Source organism: Poecilia mexicana, unplaced genomic scaffold (assembly GCF_051168715.1).
Source record: "Poecilia mexicana isolate PSO_F unplaced genomic scaffold, ASM5116871v1 scaffold_9, whole genome shotgun sequence".
NCBI classification, from domain to species: Eukaryota; Metazoa; Chordata; class Actinopteri; order Cyprinodontiformes; family Poeciliidae; genus Poecilia; species Poecilia mexicana.
This window is the reverse complement of record NW_028263378.1, coordinates 11,209,755-11,236,204: the sequence shown is the minus strand read 5'-3', so window position 1 is coordinate 11,236,204 and position 26,450 is coordinate 11,209,755. Positions and strand designations below refer to the sequence as shown.

At 38.4% G+C, this 26,450-nt stretch overlaps 3 protein-coding genes across 4 annotated transcripts; 1 reads left to right on the top strand and 2 right to left on the bottom strand.

Moving 5' to 3' along the window:
- Window positions 1-9,749: 9,749 nt before the first annotated feature.
- Window positions 9,750-19,372, top strand: smyd1b (SET and MYND domain containing 1b). 2 transcript variants are annotated; one of them, XM_015007417.2, is made up of 10 exons: window positions 9,751-10,215; window positions 10,733-10,909; window positions 12,181-12,394; window positions 13,054-13,184; window positions 14,170-14,208; window positions 16,438-16,633; window positions 17,336-17,428; window positions 17,506-17,669; window positions 18,550-18,718; window positions 19,067-19,372. In XM_015007417.2, exons 1-10 carry the CDS (start codon window positions 10,094-10,096, stop codon window positions 19,229-19,231), a joined length of 1,470 nt encoding a protein of 489 aa, XP_014862903.1. In that variant the 5' UTR covers window positions 9,751-10,093; the 3' UTR covers window positions 19,232-19,372. The 2 variants fall into 2 exon arrangements, with proteins under 2 accessions (XP_014862904.1, XP_014862903.1); XM_015007418.2 differs by lacking the exon at window positions 14,170-14,208 and having other exon boundaries at window positions 9,750-10,215.
- A 968-nt stretch (window positions 19,373-20,340) lies between these two features.
- Window positions 20,341-21,048, bottom strand: LOC106930084 (fatty acid-binding protein, liver-type). Its single transcript, XM_015007419.2, has 4 exons — window positions 20,940-21,048; window positions 20,690-20,862; window positions 20,498-20,590; window positions 20,341-20,427 (listed from the first exon to the last, which is right to left on the bottom strand). Exons 1-4 carry the CDS (start codon window positions 21,004-21,006, stop codon window positions 20,377-20,379), a joined length of 384 nt encoding a protein of 127 aa, XP_014862905.1. The 5' UTR covers window positions 21,007-21,048; the 3' UTR covers window positions 20,341-20,376.
- Window positions 21,049-22,245: 1,197 nt separating this feature from the next.
- LOC106930088 (isotocin-neurophysin IT 1-like) lies at window positions 22,246-26,360 on the bottom strand. Its single transcript, XM_088008497.1, has 5 exons — window positions 25,802-26,360; window positions 25,339-25,710; window positions 25,142-25,263; window positions 24,233-24,437; window positions 22,246-22,592 (listed from the first exon to the last, which is right to left on the bottom strand). Exons 2-5 carry the CDS (start codon window positions 25,400-25,402, stop codon window positions 22,450-22,452), a joined length of 534 nt encoding a protein of 177 aa, XP_087864623.1. The 5' UTR covers window positions 25,403-25,710; window positions 25,802-26,360; the 3' UTR covers window positions 22,246-22,449.
- Between the last annotated feature and the right edge of the window lie 90 nt (window positions 26,361-26,450).

The window sequence follows — 26,450 nt, the reverse complement described above, 5'->3', positions numbered from 1 at the left end:
TACTTAAAAGCTCTAAAACTGGCCTTAGTGTTGGAATTGTTATTTTCTTTACTATTTTTCCCAGTTTGTTCAACATATATCAATACATTTGAAAATATAATTAAAAGTGTGCAGGTTAGTGATATAAATCACTTCTTTATGTGACTGGTGACCAAAAGAAGCATGTTAGAAATGGGGATGTTTTTCAAGAGCAGTACTTGTGTTTGTGGGGCTATGATTGCTGTGCCATGCACCCTAAAAAAAGAAGTAATAAATTGTTCTTATCCCTTTTATCATTATCACAATGTATCATGATGAAAATTTAAGTCCATATTACCCATCCCTTGGCTACATGTTTTCTAACATCAACTGATCCTTCTTGAATGTAAAGAAATTCAAGAACAAATGCAGAACAAAGGACCGACATCTATCTTTCTGAGAAAATGACAACACAGTAACTTCAAAGGCTTTGAGACTCCAGCAAACTACAGTGAGAGCACTTATCCACAACCGGAGAAAACATGGGAGTAGGTCAGACCGGCCTACCAGAATTACTCAAAGAGTGCATCAACAACTCATCCAGGTCACAAAAGAACTAAAAATAACATCGAAAGCACTGCAGGCCTCACTTGTCTCAGCTAAGGTCAGTGTTCATGATTTAACAACAAGAAAGAGAGACGAGGCAAAAATGTCATCTATGGGAGAGATCCAAGGCCAAAACCGCTGCTGACCAACAAGAACAAAGAGGCCTGTCTCACATTCATCCGCAGATAAAAGTGGAACTTTTGGGGAATATGTGCACCTAGCTGGTCTATAGGTTTGAAAAAAAAATCATACTGATAGTCAAAGTTGCTTCTGCTCTGTGTTAGAAAATCCTGAAGAAGGATGTTTTGTCATGACTTTAAGTTCAAGCACACTTGGGTTTAGCAGTATGACAAAGTCCAACAAGTCCACCTCTGAATGGCTTAAAGCAGGGGTGCCCAAGTCCAGTCCTCGAGAGCTACCATCCTGCAACTTTCAGATGCATCCGTGCTTCAACACACCTGAATCAAATGAATGGCTCGTTATCAGGCCTCTGTAGAGCTGATCTCGGTCTGTTGGAAAAAGGATACTTCTAAAACTTGCAGGATGGTAGCTCTCGAGGACTGGACTTGGGCACCCCTGGCTTAAAGGGAAGATAAATTAAGGTTTTGAAGTAACCTGGTCTAGTGTTTCCCAACCCTGGTCCTCAAGGCACACTGCCCTGCATGTTTTAGGTGTTTCCTTGCTTCAGCACAGGTGATTTCAATTAGGAGGTGTTTGCTGAACTGCAATCAGCTGAATGAGGTGCATTAAAGCAGGGGAATTTCTAAAACATGCAGGGCAGTGTGCATTGAGGATGTCATGAGGTGGCGGTCTGTGAAGGTGAGAATGAATGCAGGAGTCCAGGTTATGAAGAAAGTGATGATGAGTTTAATGATGAAAGTGATGATGAATTTAATGATTTAAGTGGCTCAATCAGTCCAGATCAGGCAGAACAGCAGACAGATTAGCACACAGCTAAATACTGGTAGCAACTGAAAACAAGAGCTAGACCAACACAGGACTTAACAGTTCGACTGTGAAGGTAAGCAGACCAACGATGAATGACGTAAACGCAACAAGAACCCAACAAGAGACAGACAACAGGTGGGCTTAAATACACAGGGAGGGTAATCAAGGAATGAGACACACCTGGGATGCAATCAACGGGGAAGTTCAGAAACAGAGACTCAGGACAGAAACTGAACACAGAAAAACCTTAAAATAAATGCACAGAAACACGGATCATGACAGAGGACCAGGGTTGGGAAACACTGGCCTAGTCAAAGTGCATACATAAATAAATTTATGTATTTATGCTGCAGCATTAAAATGCATAACCTTAAGCAGGTTATTGGAAACACTCATGTGGTGTTGAGAAAATAAATTTAAAATAAGCTAGTTTTAAAACTTAACATGTCTTGATTCAAATGGCCTAATTGTGGTTTTGAATTTAGTAATGTATTCTGACTTTTTGACCTTTATGTTACCTGTAGTTACAGCAGATGGTTTGCTAGGATCGTTTGAACTGCCTTTTGTCTGTGGGAAAACAATGCAGTGGAAGTTCTAGCTTTTCACACTCATCTGTGAAAGGCCGTAAACACGGCAGGAGTTTCTGGCTTGAGAGAGGGTCAGAGATAGCTCCTGGTTGGATGAGCAAAGATACGCCTTATTTGAATAAATTAAAGATAAGAATACGCCTTTTACTATAAAACTTTCTACACAGAAGTAACAGATTAGATTTGCTCTTGCAAATCTCAAAAGATGTCTTTGCACGTCTTTGCTTTTCCTTCTTTCTTTTCCAAGTCTGTCAGGTAAATGAATGTATGTCTCCGTTGTTCTGCAGTTTCTGGTGTAAGTTTATGCATTGTCTTATATTGGATTTAACTCTAATTCTGTGACGTCAACACGCATTGTTTGTTTTCCTTGTGGCCACACGTGGCTCGCCGAGAGGACCTGGGATCCAGAGGAAGAGAGAGCCTAACTTTTTTCCAAAGTTAACCAATTTAGAATTTCTTCCTTAACATTGGCTAAACCTAAAAACTTAGGTTTATGGGACAGTTACTTTTTCACAGCACTGTAACAGTAAATAGAATAGAAACAATAGAAACAATCATTTTATTTGAATACACTTGTTCATGGGGATAAAAGATTCAATGTTAAATAATAATAAGCTTGGGAATGCATGACATCACAAACTAATTAAAATACCGTCAAACTAGTGGCTTATACCAGGACACTTTCAAAATAGATGCAGGCCTTTTAAAATTTGTATAATTTGTTTTCTATGTTATGTTTTTTCTCACGCATACTTTTAACTTGGCAGTTTTCCAACTATAGCATTAGGTGTGAACTCCACTGATCTAGAGAGATTGGGTGAGGTTCCCTGCATAATCCAACAATGTAATCTATAAAGACAAAGTTCTGTCATATTAGCACTTAGTTCCAATTTTTTTTTTACAATCATTTTTTTACCAGGGGATTCCCCCCTCCCCTCTGAATAAATGTTCTTAAATTACAGATTTGATTATTCTACATTTTTCAATTTAAGTCAAAGGGTTATTTTATTTTAATGCTTTTTACACATGTTAACCAGGACATCAAGGAATACAAATTTAAGAAAAGCTCCTTCTGCCCATGTGAATAAAAACACAACTCAAATTTTCCATCCAATTGTTTCACTTAACTGAAAAGCAAATATTTTTGTTTTTTCACTAAAAGAACAACGGAAAGAAACATACTAAACACAAGCTCTGCAATAAAGGTTGTCGGCTCCATTTTCCCTCACCTGGCATGTATTACATAAGCTTAATACCTGTTGTCATTCAGAAATCTTATAACTATTGCAACTGTAGTTTTAAAAACTATACTAGTATGGCGATGGTTTCCTCCATTCTCTCCAACATTGTGTGCCAATTCAGTTTTAGAGTCGATCACTTGGAGTAGGACTGCTTCAGGACCAAACGGCAATAAAAGTCAACACCTCAATATGAGCTTGTTTTTGTTGAGGTTATTGTTAACAGGTGCAGTCACTATGACTTACATGAGCCTGGGAAAAATATATTTGAATCAGTATTGGGATAAACTGTGTGTTTTAAAGGGCCTGAGCAAATCTATAGTTTTACAGCAACTCTTCCATGGGAAGAGTTTGTTTTGACTCTCTTATTGGGATGATTTTATATCCATATTATAAGCAAGACAGACTGGAAATCTGCTGCTGCTGCTGCCAAAAAATGTTTTTCGTAGCCTTTTGTAGTACATTGGTTAATTTAATATTTGATTGGAACATAGTTCATAAAAACTCAGTTCATCATGATGGTAAAAAGGCTTTTTCTCTCAGCTACATTTCAGGTGAGAAGAAATGCATTATGGGCATGAGATTCATATTAAGTTTGGCAGTTTTGAATGATTTGCAGGGTGGAATAATTGTACAACAATCATTGTCAACAGGGGTTCAAACATATTTTATATTTTCAAATTAATTATATACTAATTTACTCTTAAATTCAATTCTGAATTCAACCAAATCATTTTTAAGGAAAGTTGTCTCCTAGTGTTTGCTTGCAGACTTAATGATTTATGGTTTTATGTAGAAGTATTTCTCCTATCTGGCGTTAAATGTTTTTAACAAAATAGGAAAGAATCCAACTGTAAAGAAATCTTCAGAAGAATCATTACTGTGTTCACTCAGTGCATCTTTGTCTGCTTTTTCTGACAGATGAACAGCATTTAAAAGTAAAGATTTAGGGTGTACCGAACTGTATGTTGGTCAAACGTGTCTCTTGTTCTGTGTTTTCCATTCCAGAAGCTCTTTTCTCTGTGAACCATGGTGGTGATCATACTGCTTCCACGTCAATGTCTGTTTTGGTAGCTGGATTTTATCTCTAATTCTGTTAAAATGCCTGGTTTCTGTATAAAAGGAATGATGCAAAAAAAAAAAAAAAAAAAAAAGTTGGGGGTGGGAGAATAAGCATAAGTATGCACACCCTTAACCCAAAACTTTGTGAAGACACTTTTTTCAGGTTATAGCTTTTCACACTAGATTTTAATTATGATGCATCTGGCTAAACTAAAATAAAATTCAGCTTTGCATCTTTTAGACATAGCTTTTGAAGAAGTTTTAAATGGGCAAACCAATCCCATTTTACAAAAGTATCAAACAGGAAAAGCACAGAAAACAATAATCAATAATAATGGATTTTGTGTCTTTCTAAATGTAAAATGTACAACTCAGTGCCAGAAGGAAAGCAAATGACCTTCTTAAAATGATAGCTGAAGCTGGTAAAACAATTATTAGCAGTGAAAAAAACTACTTATTGTATCACCGTGGGATGAAAGGCCACTCCGAAATCAAGAAGCCATTACTCAAAAAGAAGCACGCAGCGTGCTATTTATGTGATATTACATCTGAAAGAACATTGAGCAGCAAATGCAAGTAGGGAGAAAATAATAGCAGTCCAAGAAGGAAGCCTGGAGGCATCCCACTGGGGAGAGAAGTAAAGAATACTTTACAAAACTTAGAAACATTGTTGCAGTAGGGACTGGTGCACTACACAAAATAAATGCTACCATGAGGGAAGCATTTATTTTGTTTCCCTCATAATATATTTCCTATATTATGTGGAAATATTGAGGCAACATCTCAAAGGCACTAATGTGTCTTCCAACTGATCAGTGACTCAATCCATACAGCCAGGATCACTACAAAGTGGCTTCAGAACAACTAAGTCAGTGTTTTCAGGTGATTATCACAAAGTTCTCAGGCAGGAAGTTAAAGTTTGGGCACAAATGTATTATATCTGTACAGTATATGTAAATATCTGGATTTAGCTGTATGGCACAGTGAAGACAGTCGTCAGTATTTGGGGAAAATGTGGGACAATGATGATAATAGAAAAACTGGAAAGTTCTACAAAACATAAAGAAGAAAACAAGAATCCCACTGGAGGGTATTAGTCATGGTAGGTTTGCAAGACAGAAGCCTTTCTTTCAAATAAAATATTCATTCCTCTTTAAAATCTCAAAACATCTTGCATGAAAATGTGTTTTAGTGAGATGAAAGCAAGACTGAGCATTTGAGCAACGATTTCAAAAGCCACGTTTGGCACAAAAACAGCTCTGAACATCAAACAAACACCGTAACCACAGCAAAACATGGTGGTGCCATCATAATGCTTCTTCAGATGGAGCTGTGATTTCTGGAGGAATTTATCAAATTATCTCTAGATATGCACCTGCTAGAAATCTAAAATTGAACTTGGACTTTAGTGTTTTATAATTGCAGTGAGCCAAAGCATACATTTAAATCAGCAAAGCAATGGTTTCACCAGAAGAAAATTAAAGCTTGGGAATGGCTTAGATTAAGTGAATCCAACAGTAAACCTGTGTGGGCAACTAAAGACGGCAGGGGGACAAGATATGTCCTCACAATCTGACGGATTATGAGACCTTTCACAAACAGAGTGGGCAAATACTCCCAAACCAAGATATGGCATACTAATAAACTCCACAAATAATTAGTTTAAGACTGTGCACATTTATGCAACCAGGTCAGCTGTTTTTTGTTGTTGTTTGTTTTTATATTTATCCCCCAAAATATACTTTTTTTCAGATTATTATATATATCATAGGCAGAAAAATGTTTTGAAATGATTTAGCTTTCGATTTTTCTTCAGCACAGCACCAGGTTAACAGGGAGATGTATGCTTTCGACATTTATTCCCATACTGATGCATGCATTCATTTAATTTGGGCGTAAAAGGCCAAACAAAATGGGTTAAATGGGGGAAAAAATGCCATATTTATGTTGAAATGAATGGAATTGAAGCCCCATCACATAAACTAATCAGCAAAGTATTTAGATAGATAGATAGATAGATAGATAGATGCAGTCATGCCATGCACCTCCCCTTCTCAGCCCATTTACTAGAGGTTTACTTCCACTCGGATGAATAGTAGTAGTAGTAAAATACCCTGGCTATGTATGTGCTGCTCTGCCTCCATCCCCTCCCCTCACGACTCCCTCGCTCTCCCTTTTCTCTGCATCCCTGGGCGGCAAGGGCGGCTTTAGCAGCATCCGCATCAAGCCCTGAATCCACTGCGCTCCCTGACAATTACCGACTAGGCCTCTGACTGGGAAAAAATAAACCCACAAAAACCTCACAACCCTCGCCGAACACAGGGAAACAATAACACGAGCAATCTACATCAAAATGCACAGCGTCTCTGACATTGACGACGTATCATGCAGCAGCTTTGATTTACCGATTGTAGCATCCCGGCGGTCCGTCATCAAAAGGCTACTCACTGTTTCTGCAGCTGGCTGGTCGGTAAGATGGCAGCCTGGAATCAGCAGTATTGTCACAAGACGGCGTCGGTGCTGCTCGGCCGGGCTCTGAGTGGTTCTGCGTTGCTACCGCGGCTCGGTTGTCTTCGACCGCTGTCAGCGTCGGATGCTGATGATGGAGTCGGTCGGTGGTTACGCGCATCAGCTGAGAGACACACACCCACCTCTGGCACCGCCCCCTTCAGCGGCACGATACAAACGCCCCCTTTTGGCGTTCATCCAGTGTTCATGGGAATGGTCACCTGGATGGATGGATGGATGGATGGATGGATGGATGGATGGATGGATGGATGGATGGATGTGACATTCCTGAAAAGATTTCCTGAGAATCTGACCTTGCTACCTACCATACCAATCTCGTTTATTAAAAATAAAACACTTTAAAAACAACAACAATGCTGACCAGAGTGCAAAACATTGAATTAAAGAAAAACAAACTAAGGGAGAGAAAGAAAGAAAAACACACAAGATAACGTAGTGATTAAAATAAAATAATTCACTAAATAGTTCAAATAAATTCAAAAATACTTTACTGAATCCAAAAGGAAATTAAATATACTTAAAGGTCACTTAATTGAAGTTTTTGTAGATAGTGATGGCTGTGGGTAGGAAAGATCTCCTGTAACTGTCTGTGTTACAACAAATTTGAAGAATCCTCTGACTGAGACACCTCGTGTCTCATGAAAAGGATAGTCAGAGTTATCTCTTTATTTGATGTAGGATCCTTTTTTCTGGCATCATCTCCAAAGTAATCCCCAAAACAGAACCAGCCGTCTTCATCAGGTTGTCGAGCGTCTTTAAGGTTATAATGCTGCTCCAAATAATGACAGCAGAAGAGAAAATACTCTAAAGAATATTATTCCACTGTGTTCTCTGCAATTCCAATCACCCTGTTTGCAAACGTTAAAGAAAACACAAGTAGAATTTGTAAGCTGTTGGAAAACTTAACTTTTCTTAGCTGAAATCAAGGAAATGTGAGTTTACTTGTAACATCATTCAAAGTGTTTTACAGGAAAATCAAGGAGGGAGGTTTATGAAAATTAAATTTCATTAAAAACAAGAAATACAATAAAACAATAATGGCACATTTAAAAATACCACAGAGAGAAAGAAATGCAAAAATACAACTGTAAAAGAAATAGTTAACACATGATACTATTAAACTTCTACAGTCATCCTTGACTTTCATAACTCCAGTACATGTTGACATTTTACAGATTCAAACAAAATCCTTTTGTTTTCCTTTTTAATGTTTTTTTAATCTATTGTATTTTAAGACAAAAGCATATTCACAGATTTAAAATAACTATTTAACAGATACATAAATACCAAAACCTCAAATGAACTGGATGGATAAATGTGAAAGAAGGTATCTATAACTGATTAGTATCCAGACTTATGTGACTGCATCACTCACAAAAATACCAACTTATTGTTTTTAAATGAAAAAGCTCTAAGTGCTTAGTTTTGTTTTTCTAACACTGTCTAATAACTTCATAGCGAGTTCACAATTGAGAGTTTCCGTTGCTTATGGCTTAGTGTTTCATGTGAAAAAACATCTACAAAAGCATGTTTGTTGTGTTAAAATTTGGGCAGGTGTCCAGGAGGTGGCAGTGTTGTCACAGCTGGAAAATTGTTACCAGGAGCGTTGAATCAATCCGTTTCTGGGGGATGTTATTATTATCGCTGACCGCTATGAGGCGCTATAATTCCTTCCAATCAACTTGACCCCAAGACTTTATCAGTTCATGCATGGACACAGAAATTATTTTCAGTCACCTCTCACCTCTTTGTGAGATAAACAATCTCAATTCTTGGAAAAAATACATAAAAGAACATTTCTATGTAAAAGGTTTTCTACTTATGTAGATGTGTTTCTTAACATCTTGTCAGTGTAAACTGGTTCATTACCTGTCGTCCCGATGGAATCACCATCCTAACAAATGCATGAAATGTAGACTTTGCTTACTGGTTATTTGTACTTCTGCTGATGATGGTGATAAAATATTGAGACCTATCATCCATATAGCTATAATCCTTTGTCTGGAAATTACTTTGGGGTTTGGGAAAACTATTACATCTTTACTCCCAACACACACACTTTCCAGAGTAAAATATATATATTTCTAAAAGAAAAGCACTTCTCATGTTAAGGTAACTGAGAAAGTGGCAGAAGGTGTCGAACAAAACTTGTTTCTGAATTACATTTTTTTAATACACCTGTAAAACCTTTGCCTTTCAATCACTAGCTCACTCTAGTGTCCATCATTATTACTTTTGTATTTATTGTAATATTGTGTATGCTTTTTATTCATTTATTTTGTCCAAGATTTGTATTTATTTTATTTGTCAACAGTGTAGTCAGGGGCGAGGGTTACAAATTACCTCCGTCTAGAAACACAGACGCAAAACATTTACTTTGCATTAAACATAAAAGCAATATTCTCTGGATTTGTCCCTGGTTAAATAAACAAGTAAAATAAAGATATATTTTTGCAGACTTCCTTCCTGTTTGACCTTTAAAGGTACTTTACTGCTACTTTAACTGTTTTGTACAAATCCAGTTGTGTTGGAGGCTCCTCTGTTTTCCACAACATTCAACAGGAAAAGTGAATTTTCTCTCATGTGTCATATGTTTTGTAGCAACCAGACAGAGGGAGCATGTTGGAGAAAGCACTAGAACAGAGTGGAGGCTAAGAGACGGAGCGGCTCTGTTTCTATGAAACGTCTGGCAGCTGTTCAGCGACACCTCCAAGGCCTGATGGACAGGTCCAACTGAGAGACAAAAATAACACTCAGGGAGAGGACAGCTACCAGGTCCTGGAAGTGGGGGGTGTGTGGGAAAATGTCCCAGGTTATGGGACACAACATTTAACATGTGAACGCAATTTAATCAGTCCTGTAAGTTCGATGGTTAGTGCTAGCGGTGATCGCTTCACACAGTAATGACTGTTTCATGAAAATGTCTGTAAACCTTAAGAATTTTGATTTTGGGGCATCTAATGAGGCAACCCCCTCTCTGAGCCTCTTGGTACAGCTCAAGTGGGGTAAGGCTATTTTAATCCCTGGAGGGAGGAATGTCCAGTTGCCACAGAAGATACAACGTGTTGGTTTGCGAGTTCTCCAACTATCTTTGTAGTGTGATAGCCTTCGCTCAGCTCAAGCCACCATTCATTCCCCAAAATCTGGGAAAGAGGAGCACCGAGAATGGAGAACGTGGCCATATTCGACTCTCCTGGGAAAGGAAGGGGCTTGAAGGCCGCCAAGGAGTTTTGGGCTGGAGATGTAATTTTTTCTGAGGCCAGTCTCTCAGCTGTTGTGTTTGACAGGTATGATGTGGAGTGAAATCAGAGGTAATGTGTTTTAATGCAACTGTGAGGATATTCAACGTAAAACACTTTTAAAATTTTGAAAGCCCTACAAGTTTATTTGTAATTTTAAGCTTAAGAGATCCGTTTTTACAAAATACTACTTATTATCAGTCATAGCTGCAATAAATGCAGTTTGAACAATGTGCAAGTGTACAATTAGCGTTTTATAATGTGTTTGATCTTCTCAATATCAATGTCATTCCCTTCCCAGAAGGAATATAATCCTTTTACAACAGATAAACATGAAGGAGAAAATAATCTCAACTCAAAGTCCTCTTATTAGCGTTGCATGGAAGCAATTAAGTTATCTGATGTTATCTGAGTGTTTTGCAATATGCCCTGAAATATAGAAAAAGTAAACTAATTACACTTTGCTGATTTACTTAAAAGTCAACTTAAGTAAGCAAATTCAGCAAAACAGCAAACGTGGACAAATTTTTTTTGTGTGACATTTTTATTACTTTTGTCTCTTCAGCCACGCAGAGCGCATTTGCCACAGCTGTTTCCGCAGACAAGAAAAGCTCCAGAGATGTGGTCAATGCAAATTTGCCCATTACTGCGACCGAACCTGCCAACGCGCTGGCTGGGCCGAACACAAACAAGAGTGCAGTGCCATCAAGGCGTACGGAAAAGTACCAAATGAGAACATCCGGTGAGTGGAAGCCCGAGGAGAACTACGCTGAACTTTTCTGTTTGGGAATACATCAAACAACAAAACTTTAGAAATACATTAAAAAAATCATTTTGTTTTACAGGTGCAAGGTCACTCTCCGGTTACAGAAATCTTATGTGCTTTAAAATTAGATTATTATCATTCTATGACCAAAATGTAATATGAGAGTGCATAGTCCAAGTTCAAAGAAAGGGTTGGTGTACTCTTCAGGGATGTAATCTCAAGAACTGCAACACACAGCTTCTGTTTGAAAGTATTAGATAGCAGCATAGCTTTGTGCATAAAACTTAATAACCCTTGGCTTAATGAAGGCCAAAAAACAATTATAAAGTAACTAGTGATTTATTCTGTGCAATTAATTTAACATAAAACAGAAGCATACTCTACATCTATGGAGTGGAAGAAGTCTGGATATTAAAAATGTCACCAAAGTCAAAAACATTTAAATTTGTTTTAGCTTTAACAAGTTTTTGCAATTAGCTGATCAATTCAGACAAGCTAAACTTCTCTGAAACCCCCCCCCCCCCCCACACACAACCACCACCACCACCACACATTTCTAGCTCTTTAATGATCAGTTTGAGTTCTGAAAGAAAGGCCATCATGGTGATAAAAAACACTCTGCTTAAGGTCTACCCGAAGGCAGAAATATCAATATTAGCTGAGATTTGTGGGTCATTTCTGAAAAACGTCATCGTGAGAGAGAGGCTGAAGCTCAGCAGTACCACTTACGCAACGAACCATCTGCAATCTAACAGTGTTATTACTAAGCATGGAAAATAAAAACCCGACCTAAAACTGAACCTTGGTGGACTCATTTCAAAATCTCAAGAAAACTGGACTTGGTTCCATCTACGAAACACTTTGTTCTCCATCTGTGAGGAAGGCTTCAACCTAGCCTGAAAGCCCATCACTCAGACCGGTGTCTGTGCGCATGATCACCAGACTCAAATACCTTGCACAGATTAACAAACAGAGCAGCACAAGCCTGTTTTCTGTCCAAGGCATTGCTAATGCCATTTGTACCAAAATAACTGATGTCATGGTACGGTGACACACCCAGACGCCTGGCTAATTTCCTTTTCAAGTGCTGTTGTTTCATTTAAGTTTTCATGTCAGACTCTAGAATCTTGATTCATATGTCCTTGTCACTTTAGAAGAAGATAAAAATATGGGCTCACACACACACACACAGTGCTTCACTGTCCAATTTCCAACTGGTGTTCTCCACTTTTCCTTCGCGTACGCAGACTGGTGAGCCGCATCATGTGGCGCATCGATAAGGAAGGAAGCCTGGTGTCTGACTTGCAGCTGACCACCCTGGACGAGCTGGAGGACCACCTAAACGACATGCAGGAGGACGATTTAAAGGAGCTCAAAGTGGACATACACAACTTCCTGGACTACTGGCCCCGAACCAGCAAGCAGCACACAATCGACGACATCTCACACATATTTGGAGTGGTGCGTTCCAAAGTATGACATGTTTGTGGTGTAAGACTCCAGAGCAGAAGCTGCTTTTTTTCCAGTGATCAAGCAAACCCTGGTATGAGCCAGCTCCCTTCAAGATAAGGCCGTGTGCAGGAGCTAAGAGAGCAAAATTAATGAGTTTGGTCTTAGTCAACAAGTTATGGCACCTAATATTTGTTTTATAGCAGACACTCAGGTTTAAACATTCATCTGTTGTGCAGAAAGAACGACATGTACAGTGTACCAATGACTCAAAAACAAAGACGTTGGTAGTGATAAGGAAGCTGAGACAATTTGGCTTTAATTTCTGGTTTCATTGGAAGAGTCCAGGGTTCTCATCTCTTTTAACAAGTCAAGCAATATTATTCACTCCACCTTCACTGCAGTAGTTTGTGTTAAGGCAACACATCTTTCATATAAAAAGAGAAAATGGTCCGTATTTTCCACAAACTCTTGACCAGTTTATCTTCTGAAGCCAACAAAGGTTTAGAAATTTAGAAAACTAAGCTGAGGTTATGTCGTCTTTCAGATCGGGCAGCAATGCCAAACAGAAACACATTGATATGTGTGAAACTTCTTAGTCAAATATTTTTATTGTCAACCTTGTCTATATTCTTGATTTCAACTGAAATATTTCCTGTCTAACGTTTCAGATCAACTGTAACGGCTTCACTGTGAGCGACCAGAGGGGTCTTCAGGCGGTAGGAGTTGGTCTTTTTCCTAATTTGTGCTTGGTTAACCATGACTGTTGGCCAAACTGCACTGTGATCCTCAACCACGGCAGGTAAGTAAAAAATAAATGAACAAAAATAAAACTCCCCCTGACAATGTTTGCTATTGCTACCTTCAGATTTCTTTTTTTTTTTTTTTTGCTTGTCACACTTATATATTTCAGGATATTAAATGCTAGATAGAAATAACCTGAGTAAATACAAAATTCAGTTTTAAAGGACAATTTGAAAATAATGTTAAAACCTCACTGGTCTTATAAATGTAAAAAGTCTGTGAACCTAAAAACTGGTCTGGTTTCAAGCGGTTGTATTAGCAGACATCTTTTGGAGGGTAGGTGTGTAGCTTTTGCCTGTTTTTTCACTGCAAATAAGTCTTTCTCATTTGTGGATAATGGCTTTCATCATGGATCACTGGTGTCCCAAAATCTTAGAAATGTCTCTGTAATTCTTTTCACAGAGGCCAATGAATCAGTAATAGGATTCACAGATTGTTAGATCAGGGCATACTGTAAAATAATTGCTTTTTTTTTTTTAGCTTGTCAGAAACTTTTTATTAAAGGATAGCCAATGAAATTGAGCCAAAAGCTACGATATATCGCTGTTAATTCATGATTTAAAGAGCGGTTTGGAGGAGAGGAAAATTACATCTTCACACAGGACCATTCTGATTTGGATATTTATTTTCATATAGCTAATTGAGTCTAAAAGATCAGGAAGTTCATGTAGCTTTTTTGGTTAATACCAATGAAATTATCATTTGAAAGCTGCTTCTTGTATCTATTCAGGATATCTTTAATGATCTGAAACATTTCATCAGGACAATAAACAGAAACAGAAGCAATAGGTGGGGGACAAATACTTTATCAAATCACTGTAGCTGCACATGACTCAAAATGGAAAATGGGAAAATAAAACCCAGGGTTAAAGGTTTGTGTGTGTGCACTTTTTGTTTTTGTGCTATATAAGGTTTGTTTGTGTGTGGTTTATGTATTCGTCAAGTGTTATTCGCTGTAAAACTGCTTCCTGCTTGTCTTTCAGTCAGTCGGCTGTGAATACCATATTTCATTCTCAACGGAGGTGCGTTACCTCACCTTAAATCCTTTTGATAGCTACAGGAATACTGAACGCTAATAAATATTTGCACATAACCCCAATCGATCCTTCGTAGAAAACAAACGTCTTAGCTGGTTCTGTGGTGTGCACTTTATTCATTGTGAATCCATCTTCTTATAGAAACATCAACATGTACGCGCTAACTCTCACTCACCCATCTGAGTGTGACAAGAAGCTGTTCTGTGCCCACTTCTCTTCTTCATCCTCGTATTTATCTAACTGCTTGTGAGATCAACACACAGTTTTACATGTGCTAGATTTTTCATTTGATATTTGATTTTTGTCAAATGAAAACACAGAAGGTTGTTTTTTGTTTGTCTCAATGGCTCACCTCTAACACTACCTAGCTAACACCATTTTCATGTGAATACAGTTTTGTTTAAAGGTGCTGTCTGAAATAATTGGGCTCAGTTTTTGCTAACCAGATAGCTAGGTTAGGTTAGCGTGGTGGTGCTAGCATCTCCCTGATGTCATTTTACCTAAGAGTTGCTTAGAGTAATACAATATAAATGTGCTATAAATTAAAAGATATGAACTGAATGTAAAAATGGCTCTAGTACTCCCTTGTCAAGACAATGAGGATTATAAACGGAGGCTTTTGCAGCCGTTGACAGAACTGGACTCATCCCGTGCATACAAGGGCAAAGTACGTCCAACATTTACAGTTTTTCTTTTTCAAACTCAACTTTTACAGGTATATGAGAACGATCAAGGACATTTCGCAACAATCCTTTTGTCAACCAGTTCCTGAAAGTAATTTTCTGTGACCTGACCAAGGCCATAATCTGACTAGTATAAAATCTGGTATCAAATGTCAAATGCATAAAAAAATAAAATTTTCAGGAGTTAAATAAAAATATTTGTGGATTGCCTAGTTATATGCAATAACAATTCATCAAAATATAACATTTTTAGGATAATGGTGCTGTTCTCGAGGACCCGCTGTCCTTCATGCTTCAGGTGATTCTCCTGCACCTGCAATCCTGAATAAAATGAATGCATTTTCCTCTTTTAGTGTACAATTAAGAGCAGCAAAAGCCTGGCAAATGCCTATCTATTTAAGTCAAGTGTGTGGAGGCAGGGAAACACCTAAAAAAAAAAGGGGTTTTCAAATCCAGGCCTCGAAGTCTGGTGACCTGCAGCTTTTAGACGTGTCTCTGCTTCAACACACCTGAGTCAAATAATCCAGTCATTAACAGAACCTTGAGGAACTAGACTGCATACTGAAAATGTGATTCAGCCATTTTATTCAGGGATGTTGGAAAAGTAACAGATCTAAAAGTTGCAGCTCCTATACCTTAGATTTACACATTTACATTAAAAGTAGTAAAGCTAAATATTTTAATATTACAATAGTTGACAGAAAATCACTACCACTGCCTGCTCTTAACAGAAGCACAAATTAAGTAAATGAAGAAGTGATAAGATAGGGTCAAGAATAGACAGGGGAACTCCTGGCCCATTTAAGATTTGATTTCATGACAGTAGGCTTCAAACAATCCACAGTTTGAATCTAATTTCAAAGTCACTAAAACAACATTAAGAAGCATCAAAGTTGCCAGATTTGACTTTCTTTCTGTGCACCATTAATGTTGTTTACTTTATCATGAGTGTGTAAATAAAATGTTCTGTTCCCAAATGAAGCAGACTTGGATGAAACAGCATCATATAGGTACAGAATTACTGGATGAGTAAACTGAGTCAAGATCACACGCAAAACCAGGTTAAAAAGTATAAATGGTAGATTAAAAAAGATTTTGTTACAAGCATCAGTGGGTGTATGATTCAGATTAAAAATGTGTTTTCTACGAACATTGTTTTATCAGAAAAAGGGAGAAATTAATCTGTTTTCATGAGTTAGGAATTGAGATTAGCGTTATTTATTTATTTTACAAAATATGATGGCAAATATAATACAATCTGCTTAGAGGGTAAAAAGGAGAGGCTTTACTTTGCACCTTTAAATATTCTGTTCATTTACACAAGCAGATCATTAAGTGTTTCAAGAAATAACGTGTGTGATCACTTTTATCATGCTGTCTGGTCTGTAAAGTTGACAGACTTGACTGAAACCCACATCATAGTGTATGTAGGCTTCCACCCTCATACACGCCATCATTGAAAATGACATGACATCACTTTGCATGCATTTTCAGATGCAGACATGCCTTAATTTTTGTTTCCACTCTTCAGGATTGAGTTGCGCTCCTTGGGCAAGATTGCAGAAGGAGAGGAGCTGACAGTCGCGTATGTGGACTACTTGAATGTGTCAGAAGAGAGACAGAGGCTCCTGAAAACACAGTACTTCTTTGACTGCACATGTGAACACTGCACCAACAAAACCCACGATGACATAAAGATGGGGGGACGGGAAGTGGAAGGAGTCAAGGTTGTGTGTGTGTGTGTGTGTGTGTGTGTGTGTGTGTGTGTGTGTGTGTGTGGAGTTGGGGGGGCGGGGTTTATTCCACGGTGGCAAACAGACCAAATGCTAGCGCCTCATTTAGCACTGACAGGCGTGATAAGGCAGGCGGGAAATATGAGAAGCAGGACTACACTGACTATTTTAAGAGAAGATAATTCACAAGTAGATTTGCCATTTACACACACTCCCAGATTTTAACTAGACTTGTGCAATGACTTTATGACTGTACTTATACTTCAGTGGCATACAGCAATAAAGCAAAGTCAGCTACTAGTAACAAATAAATAGAGCAGCCTCACATTATCTTAAGCTGCTCAATTCACTACTAGGTCATACTACATTCTGCTGGTTGAGACGAGAGAGGTCATTATTATTTATAGAGTCTTTTATCTATGAGGATAAAACTTTTTCTACGTCTGTTTATCTTAAGAAACTGAACACAATGTGACATAATCGATGTCTTGGACATACTTCTTGCAGTTGGACAAAGGTCTTTTAGAGATAACAAGTAAGCAGGCTTTAACTTTTATGGACTTAGTTGTGGCCTCTCTGAACAAAATAACCCATTCTCTACTATTTTTTGCTTAGGTGTTGCATTTTTAGACCTCTTTACTGCTGTTTCTCTATTTGTGTTGGTTAGTTATAAGATTATTTTTTCCAAACTTTCAGCCATCAGATGAACAGGTGAAGGAGGCGACAGATTATTGCTTTGATATGATGGAAAAGATGGACAAGGCTCGATTAAACGGCGACTACCACGAGGTATATCAAACAAAAACAGGTTAAAAAGATCTCATGCTTGTTATTTAAACTAATCTTTGTCTTTTTTTTGCTTCGAGGTGGTGAAAATATGCAGGCAGTGCATTGAGAAGACAGAGCCCATCTTGGCTGAAACTCACATCTACCAGTTGAGGATGTGGAGCACAATGAGTGAGGTGCAAGCTTATCTTCAGTATTTTGAGGAAGCGGCAGATTTCGCTCGCAAGATGGTAGAGGGATACAAGTGAGTGCAAACAGGAGCTTTAACTTCGTATGATGCATGATTCCTGCTTAGGGTTTTAAATCTGCTATCAGGTTTCTCTGATGGCAGGTTTGTTATACAAACAGCACAACTTTCATCAAGTCTTCGTTCCTTGTAAGTATGAGGCTTATTATACAGAAGGTATAACTCACAACAGCTGACTAGAAAAGGTCAGAATCACCATGGTAACTAGAAACTCACCATGGTAACCAGAAACACGCCATGCACCGAGTCAGCCCCAAGAAGTCTGCAAGAAGTCTGTCCAAGACCTTAACCTAAAATTTAAAACTACAGCCCCCACACAGCCTTCAAAATAAAAGTTTTGTTTTTCATAGATTAGATAGTTAAAGAGAAAGTTCCAGTTTTTTTTAGGTAAAAGAATCAGTGGTAGTTCTGTGTGGCCTTTAAATGTAAAGCTAACAGATTCATTTAAAGGTGAAAGTCTTGCTGTGTTATAGATTAGTGGTGACACACAGGTAGATTCCAGATATTAAAGGGCTTTAAATCCAAAAGGTGACATATGTTGGGTTTAAACGCAAGTAAAAATGGTAATATGGATTTAAACCGTCCGATCAGTCACTACCAAAATTTCTTCTGAATTTTTTGTAGTTTAATATTCTCTGTGAGTTTGTGGGGGTTTTGTAGTTTTTATTTTACTCTCAGTTTACTTTTCATGGCTTTTGCTGTTTTTACTTTTGTGATTTTCTTATTTGCACATTTGTTTTTGTCACATATTTTGATGTGTTGCTCTTTGCTAAAATGTTGCATTTTGCACCTCATTTCCACTGCAAAATTCTTGCTCAACTGCAAGTTTCCTGGGTGAAAATCTCTGTGCTGAGCACTACGTTTTCCGTCTTGGCAGAAAGCTGTACCACCCAAACAACGCTGCCCTCGGTATGGCTGCCATGCGTGCTGGAGTGACTCACTGGCAGGCCGGACTCATCGAGGTCGGACACGGGATGATCTGCAAGGCCTACGCCATCCTCATGATCACCCACGGCCCAACACACCCCATTACCAAAGACCTGGAGGTACAGGGCTTTATAACAATATTTACCAAAAAGAAAGCATATCAGCCTTCAATGATGAGCTTAATATTAAATATAGTGCATCAGGTGCCAAACAGCTGAGAGGCACAGCTAAAGATTTGTTGAAAAATATAATCCAAATGTTTACTCCATCATAATCAGAAAATGTATAAGTAGCTCTGGTTGCAAATGTCTGGTAAAAATGAATAGTGCTTCATTTCTACTGCCCCCTTGTGGCATGGATCCAGCTGGAAAATGTTCATCTTCCAGTCGATCTAATTCTTTATTCATAAATCAGTGTTACATTACTGGTGCAGATATACCAGTGGTTACCCTCTTATTCCTCCACAGGCGATGCGCATGCAGACAGAGATGGAGCTGAGGATGTTCAAGCAGAACGAGTATGTTTACCACAGCATGAGAGAAGCGGCCCTGAAAAACAAACCCATGACCATGCTGCACGAACCCAAGTCTGTTGAGGAGGGGATCAAGAATCTCTTCCACCGGAGGAAGTAGCTCAAACATGGGACTTTACAGTGGAGAGAGCAATCATTTGTTTACTGTAAACGGCTTCCTGGGTGTTTGATGCATTTCAGTCACATGACCAATTTCTGCATTGCTCACATTTTGTAGTTTTCAATAAATGTCTTGAACCAGTGACTTGTAAATCATTAATTTTTCCCTCGGGTCTTAAACTCAGTTTACAGGAGAGAAATTGCTTCAACTCAAAGAGAAATTGTTCTAAATCAATTTACAAGAGACAAGAAAAAGTTGTTCATACCACTGGCAGATTAGTGTGGTGCCCATTTGTTGATTTTTTGTAAATCATTTAGTTTAACAGTTAAGCTGATTTTTATCCTACAAATTTTGAAAAATTAACTTTTGAATCCTCCCAGTGAGGTCAAGACATTGGGAACAAGGTGGAGTCAGTGACAGATTTTTAACCGCTTTTAATTTGTAGGATCAGATTAAATTTAACTTTGAAAATCTTTTTCCAAGAAATCACATGTGCTCAGAAGCAAACCTCTTGCCACCCATGACCTTTTCAAAACCCAAGACCATTGTGATCCAAGTACTCACTTTAAAAAATGACACGTCAAATTTCCCCAGCAACATTTGCTTTATAGCAAGCAAGTCCGACCAACTTTAAGGGGATTTCCACTGGTATTTTGTGTAGCTCCACATTACCAGAAAGTGACCTCAAATCCAGATCTGCCACAGGTGCAAGTATTTCCATAAACTAAACCCACATTAAGCGACACATGGCTTCCTTTTCACCTTTAAAAACTTAGTTTAGTTGGGCTTTTAGAGTTGCAAGGCAGCACAAACTCTGGAGTTAACTGAACAGTTCTCTCCCTTTGTGCTTCAGAGCCAGTCTAGCACAATGGAGTTCAAGATTTCAATACATGGTCTGCACAAGCCCATTAAATTTAAGGTCTTTTTTTATGCAAGCAAGAGTTTGATGCTGTGGTGTCCAAGAGTCAGTAAAAAGTTTGCTCATGTGTCCTTTAGCTAAGCCCAAGACAGACTGAAGTCTTGCATAAGGATCCACGCACTAACCTTAAAGAACTTGCCACTATAAACTTTACATGGTGAAATTTAAGTTCAATAAAGAGACAGATAAATGCTGCTTTCATGTTTATTATACAAAGTGTAAACATCTACATGCGTTTGCTTATCCTCTTGTAAACAATGCTGCCAACAGTCATCGTCTGAAAAGAAAAGACGAGGTTAATAAGTCTGTCCAAGAGGCAACCAGAGCTCATAGTTTGAAGAACTTACATTTACAATAGTGTTGGCATCAGTCAGTTCTGTGACCGACTCGATTCCTTTAAGAGAAACCTTCAGCTTGTTGCCGTCACGAACCACCACTCCCTTCAAGGTAGAAGTTAAAGATTTAACACTAAAGTAACAGTTAACCCAGTCAGGTTGGGTCAGAACCCATTTAAAGTCAAACAGGCGAGTTTAACTTACCTTGACCTTCTCTCCAGTTAAGGTTTGCAGCTCTGTCTCTTTTCCAATGGTGAAGGAGTTGGTAATGACATTTGAGCCAGTAGTGACCGTCACCTTGAAGTCATCACCAGTCTCTTCAATTTCAGAGATGCTCTTAAGATCTTTACCTTTCTGGATGAGTTCATCAGGAATACCTAGAATACGTCAGATTAAAGCCATGCCTATTGTTCACACACAGTTTGACCACAAGTCTGTTAAAGCATCAACTCACCAACGGCCTTCATAAACACCTCAAAGTTCTCATGAGACTCCAGCTGGTATTTCCCAGTGAAAGACATGATGGCAGACAGTGAAGGTAGAAAAAAATGAGGATCCTGCCTCTTTTATACTCTCAGACTGCAGTAGATCAATGATTAACCGCAGGTGATTCCAATTAGGCGGAGTCAGGCCACCTCATGCAAGGTCACATCGACCACAGCAGATAAAACTCTTGGCGGAGATAAACAGCTTAGCAACTTAACTAAGGTTTGGTGAAACTTAACAAACATTAGGAAACAGAGACGGTGAGAAAAAGCAAAAGAAAGAACCACAAACAAATGTTGACATAATTTTTTGTGCATGACCAACATGGGAATGACCTTTGACTTGACTGTTAGTTGAGACACAAAATCCAACAATGAAGATGACCTGAAGGCAGCTACCAAAGCAATCTGCACTTCCGCTACAGATTGGAAGTGCTAAGAGGCTGACCGGTGCATTGATGCAGCAATTCATGCAAGAGGAATCCCAGCCAGGCAATGAGTTCATTTATAGCTCTGGTCAAGGACAGTTTATTTTTTCAGTACGCTGACATCTTTGAATTCAGTTTTTTAAAAATTATGCTTAAGATTAAATTTTTCCAAGAAATTGAGTTTTGAGTTTTCATCAGCATTAGCCATAATCAGTAAAACTGATTTAAAAACCTTCACATATATCAATCTTTGGGAAGTTGAGCTAATAATTTTTCTCATCTTTTGAAATTAAGTAGTAAAGTAAATAATCTTTGAAGTTAAATTCAACTTAAATGAGATGCACATATATGGTAATAAATTTACTTTTTTTTTTCTTCTGGTAAAAACCCATCGAGGTGCACAAATCCACAGTGTGAACTATGATCCACATTTGATTTCAAAGGTACTTTGGTCAGATGAAGTGACTTTTCACGATAAGATTTTTGATGATGAGAGTTTTCACTAAGCAGACTAATATAACCGTTTATTCTGCTCAGTGCAACATCGCTTGTCTGCAGCCTGTCTTTCAAAATGTTTTCCTCCGACTGAAACACATTTCTTTGTCATTACCTCTTGAACTGAACACAGTTCAGACATTAAGCTGAGAAAAAAAATGGCTCAAAGGTGTCCAGATAATCACCCTAAAGGTTGCAACATTGATATTTGCACACAACCTCATGTGAGGATCTGAAAGATAAGGGCAGCTCTGATGATAGTGGGATATGTTCGAACACTAAACCTGATAAGGCTAATGCTGACCCTTTCTTCACCTTGTGCAGAAAAGAAGAAAAAAAAAACAGAGGCATGTTATACTTTCTCCCAACTTTATTTCAGCATGCAGAACTCTGGATGACCTCTCTGTATTCATCCCTGTTTTCATACTCAAAAATATATTGACAAAGGCACTCTACTGAAGCGCAAAAGGTGGTGACAGACATGGAAACACAGCTATACAGCAGGAACTACAAGTCCCATTGTCCTTGCAGAGAGACCTTCGGGTAACAGAGGTGCTCATTGGTGGCTTCGGTGAGAAGAGTGGCGGGCCAGATGCAGGAGCCTGAGGATGATATCGGTGGGGTCACCGCCTTCCAACTGGCTGCTTTGGTCGTCTCCGTCGTCCTCAGGGAGGCACGACTGATCAGAAGTGCAGCTTTCTGTGGTGGAAAAAAAGAAAGACGGAGGAGTTAATGCTGCGGCATTTCACTGCGACTGCACTTGAACGGGCAGAAAAAAAGGCATTTTCCTGTAATTTCCCCACCACTTAGAGCTACAAGAGGATCAGAATGATCTAAAGAGAATAATCAACATGTTTGTTCCTGCTTTTATTGTTCTGCAAGTCTTCTGCTTTTATTCCATGTTGCCTATTAAGTGGTTAAATGCCGCTTTTGCAAGTTTATTTATTTTAACAGTGTTGTTTTCTTGTAAATGTGACCCTGTGACTTAATGGTACTTGCCTGTTTACATTAAGATAACAAATTTAAAGCAACGGTTGGTTTCTAAAGAGGATTTCAACATAAATTCAGCCTTTCAAGAAAAGGTTGCAAAATTAGCATTTAAACTGGAACGAAAAAAGCTGCTACTGATGTATCGACACCAGTAATGAGTCATATTTAGATTAATTATACATCCTTCTGTCAGAACTAAAAAAGAAATCTTTCAGATGAGAAGTGAAACACTCAAAATCGAAGAAAGGAAGTATGTTCGTCTTCTGTTTACAGGCATAGATCTTTATGGTACTTTAACTTGATTTACATCTAAAAGTTCTCTGCGTTTATCTAAAGGCTGTCGTGTAAACTGTTATTTAGGTATTTATAGAAAGTTCTACAATGACTATCTAGAATCTGTTTTTTGTTTCTTAAATTAGAAATTTCACTTTGTTTTCACTTCACACCTTAGTTTCTTTAAAATATGCACTTTGCTCACATTTGTATTTAAATTGTGTGAGGATTTAAACGCTTTGGCAGATAATTACAATAAGTTGAGAAGCCCTCCCTGTTGTCAGCAAATCAAATAAAAATGTTGATGTTGTAATAAAATTATATGAATGTTTAAAAATGGGCCTTGTTTCACCCAGGGTTGTTTCAAAGGTAATGTTTGTTTCTTCCATACACACTGCCACCTACTGGCCAACATGGGCATGTCCTTTACCATTGTTGTCCTTATCCATTGTGAGACGTTTGTCGACAAAAACCAGAACTAAAATACTGAAGGGATTTTTAATTATCTTGGATTAAAATAGTTTTTAATCATCTGGAAATAAAACTGACATGGCGCATCACTGGGTCTTAACCGATACCGATCCATTTAGTTTGCGACTTTTAGGTTTTTGAAGCCAAAGCAACAGTTTTTGAAAATGAGTTTACTTGTAAAAGTAAAGTATGTGACTTGAAGACCCAACAACAGTAAAGGAGGGAATCAAAACTCCAAGTTAGATGAGCAACGGTGCTTTATGATATCTCGGAAAATAAAGTATGATGTAGAACAAATGGAGCTGAAGATGATGGAGTAATGAAAGACGCACAGGAGACAAGTTTTTAAAAAATTACACTAAAAATATAAAGCAATGGTAAAAAGCATATTTTCATGTTTTATACAGTTATCTTAATATATTGTGTAATTTCTTTGTCTAGACATGTTTTGATTGTTTTGTTGCCATAATGGACTGGTACATTTTCTTCACCTGCTACTTGAAAAGCAAGAACGTTACAATTTTTTTTCATGCCTAAAGTAAATGCACCATTCCATTATGACAACTTTTTGTCTTGAATCAGTGTCTGTTTCCGGATTCTCTGACCTGCATCGCAGCAAAGTCCTGCAGCGGCGCAGCGTCCTCCCTCTGAGCCACAGGCTCTCCCTCCGGCCTGACAGGGGGTGAGCAAGTAGTTCTCCTCCACGCAGTGTGCCGACTCGGGGGAACCCATGAGGCAGCCGATGCCCTCCCCGCAGCAGATGCTGGGGCCGTAGCAGCGGCCCCGGTCTCCAGGGCCGCAAGACATGCACTATGGAGGGAAAGAAAAAGAATCTGAAGTATTTTTTTGTCTAGTTTCTAGTGCAAATATCTTAGTGCACTTAAAAGAAGACAAAACTAACGTAAAATGAACATTGAGTCACTTATAACTTGAGAAAAACATCTTGCTAGTGAAATAATCTGAAAGTGGAATTAATACTTTTTCATCAATATTAAGGAATTATTTATCTAGTAGAAGCTCATATTTCTAGCTGGACAGTTAGCTGTAAGTTAGTGCACTTGAAATAAGAAACTAGACCAAACGCAACAATTTTTGCAAATTAACTTCTTTTGTGTTTTTGCAGTGTTTATCTTTTACTATGCTCATTCAATTTGATGCAGTTTGTTTCTATACTGCCAATTTGCAACAAATGCCATCTTACGGCACATTACCAAACAAGAAAGTCCAATTTGTAAACAGAAATAAATCAAGTCAGTCTAATAACTGTATACACATTTCACTGCATATATTTCCATCCTAGACTTTCAGTTCTATTTCTGAAATTTATCTTGAATCCAACACGTTCTCACATTTCTGAAGAGAAAGAAAATGCAAGGAGATCTGTTCTGAAAGTTGTCATAGCTATCTATATTTTTTTGTCATTCAGCTTTGATAGGTGACAAATTTCAATTTGACAAGGAAAAAGCATTTTACTTTGAGTTTGTAGTTTAAAAATTAAAATTGGAGCGACAAACCTTTCGGAGAGGAGCATCCATGATTGACCTCTTTCCACCGATGGGGCAGTTGGAGATGTAACACGCCGAACAAACGGACAGGAGGAAAAGCAGGCCCACGGACACGGCAGCTCCAGACATTTCTGCTGAGAATAAAGGCTGTTAAATACAGGAAATGGACTCGGCTACAGAGATGTCCTGAGATCAAACCCGTTCACCTGTTTCTTCACGATCTGCTTTACAAGCGCTCAGAGGTGATTGCTGTGGTCTCCGTCCTTGCATCTGCCGTTCACAGGTCTTATATATTCCTCAAGGCAACTTTTGAAAGTGACCCAGAAAGCCGAAAGCCACTTAAAAATCTCTAATGAATGTTCTTTGGATGCAGAGATGAATCGTCACAGTGGGAGGACAGGGTCAAAGGGCCAGGTCGTCGTGCTTACGTCTCTTTTGGCGAAGTTCATTACTGAAGGTCTTGTGGAGCGTGACCGTGCATGTTAGAGATGAGAAAGACCATCAGAGAGGTCAAGATGAGCATGCAGGGTTGAAATTATTCTAATTATTAAAGATCACACGGACTGTAGAACGTTGATCTGCAATTATTAGAAGACAGTTTGAGTTTTGGGTTTATTCTTAAGATTTTTTGACATGTTCTGGAGGGCTGTCAAGAAAGAGTGAACTTACAGGTGATCAGAGGAGGTCTGTGGTCAAAACTGAACGCTAAGCGGCCGCATTTGGCTCGGCGGCCATGTTCTCCTTGAAGCAATGCAACACTGATGATGACAAATCGTCCCACTACTAAAAATGTCCTCCATTCTTCTTTAAGTCCTTAATTCTTCAGAGGAATTGAGGCACACATTGTTCAGGATCTGAGGTTAATTGCTTTTATGAGCTAATTAACACACTTAATGACCAGCCACAACCTGCAGAAGGCAGCTACATCTCAACAATGATATGAGCTCAATTAGTGCACCTTTCTGCAGAAGCCACCTCGTTTCAACTAACTTTTGTTCCAGGTGTAAGTTTGTTAGAAACGAATATGTGGAACAACTCACAGTTTCACTTGCCTCCTACTGGCTGCGAGTTGTTTACCTGGACAAGGTAAAGGAACAACCTTCCCTCCATCTATGCTGATGGGAATGTGACAGTTTTGTGCAAACATTTACAACACAAAAGGCCTTTGAAATTCACTTTTGTTGAGTAAAGCTTCCATCTTTAATATTACTTTGTTTTGTTTTTTTTTGTTTTTTATTACAAATTACAGTAAAAAAAACAACAACTTTGCATTTCTATTTATTTTACTTTACTCCCTGTAAATAAAATACAGTGAAAA

What these genes read in the sequence shown, in the direction of transcription:
- smyd1b (XM_015007417.2), top strand. Translation starts at nt 10,094, where the DNA reads ATGGAGAACGTGGCCATATTCGACTCTCCTGGGAAAGGAAGGGGCTTG. An exon ending in ATATTTCATTCTCAACGGAG is followed by an intron (nt 14,209 to 16,437) that starts GTGCGTTACCTC and finishes TCCACTCTTCAG; the next exon opens with GATTGAGTTGCGCTCCTTGG. An exon ending in CCATTACCAAAGACCTGGAG is followed by an intron (nt 18,719 to 19,066) that starts GTACAGGGCTTT and finishes ATTCCTCCACAG; the next exon opens with GCGATGCGCATGCAGACAGA.
- LOC106930088 (XM_088008497.1), bottom strand. Translation starts at nt 25,402, where the DNA reads ATGCAAGGACGGAGACCACAGCAATCACCTCTGAGCGCTTGTAAAGCA. An exon ending in TGGATGCTCCTCTCCGAAAG is followed by an intron (nt 24,438 to 25,141) that starts GTTTGTCGCTCC and finishes TTCCCTCCATAG; the next exon opens with TGCATGTCTTGCGGCCCTGG. An exon ending in AGGACTTTGCTGCGATGCAG is followed by an intron (nt 22,593 to 24,232) that starts GTCAGAGAATCC and finishes TTTCCACCACAG; the next exon opens with AAAGCTGCACTTCTGATCAG.
- LOC106930084 (XM_015007419.2), bottom strand. Translation starts at nt 21,006, where the DNA reads ATGTCTTTCACTGGGAAATACCAGCTGGAGTCTCATGAGAACTTTGAG. An exon ending in GGTGTTTATGAAGGCCGTTG is followed by an intron (nt 20,863 to 20,939) that starts GTGAGTTGATGC and finishes GACGTATTCTAG; the next exon opens with GTATTCCTGATGAACTCATC. An exon ending in ATGCCAACACTATTGTAAAT is followed by an intron (nt 20,428 to 20,497) that starts GTAAGTTCTTCA and finishes TTTTCTTTTCAG; the next exon opens with ACGATGACTGTTGGCAGCAT.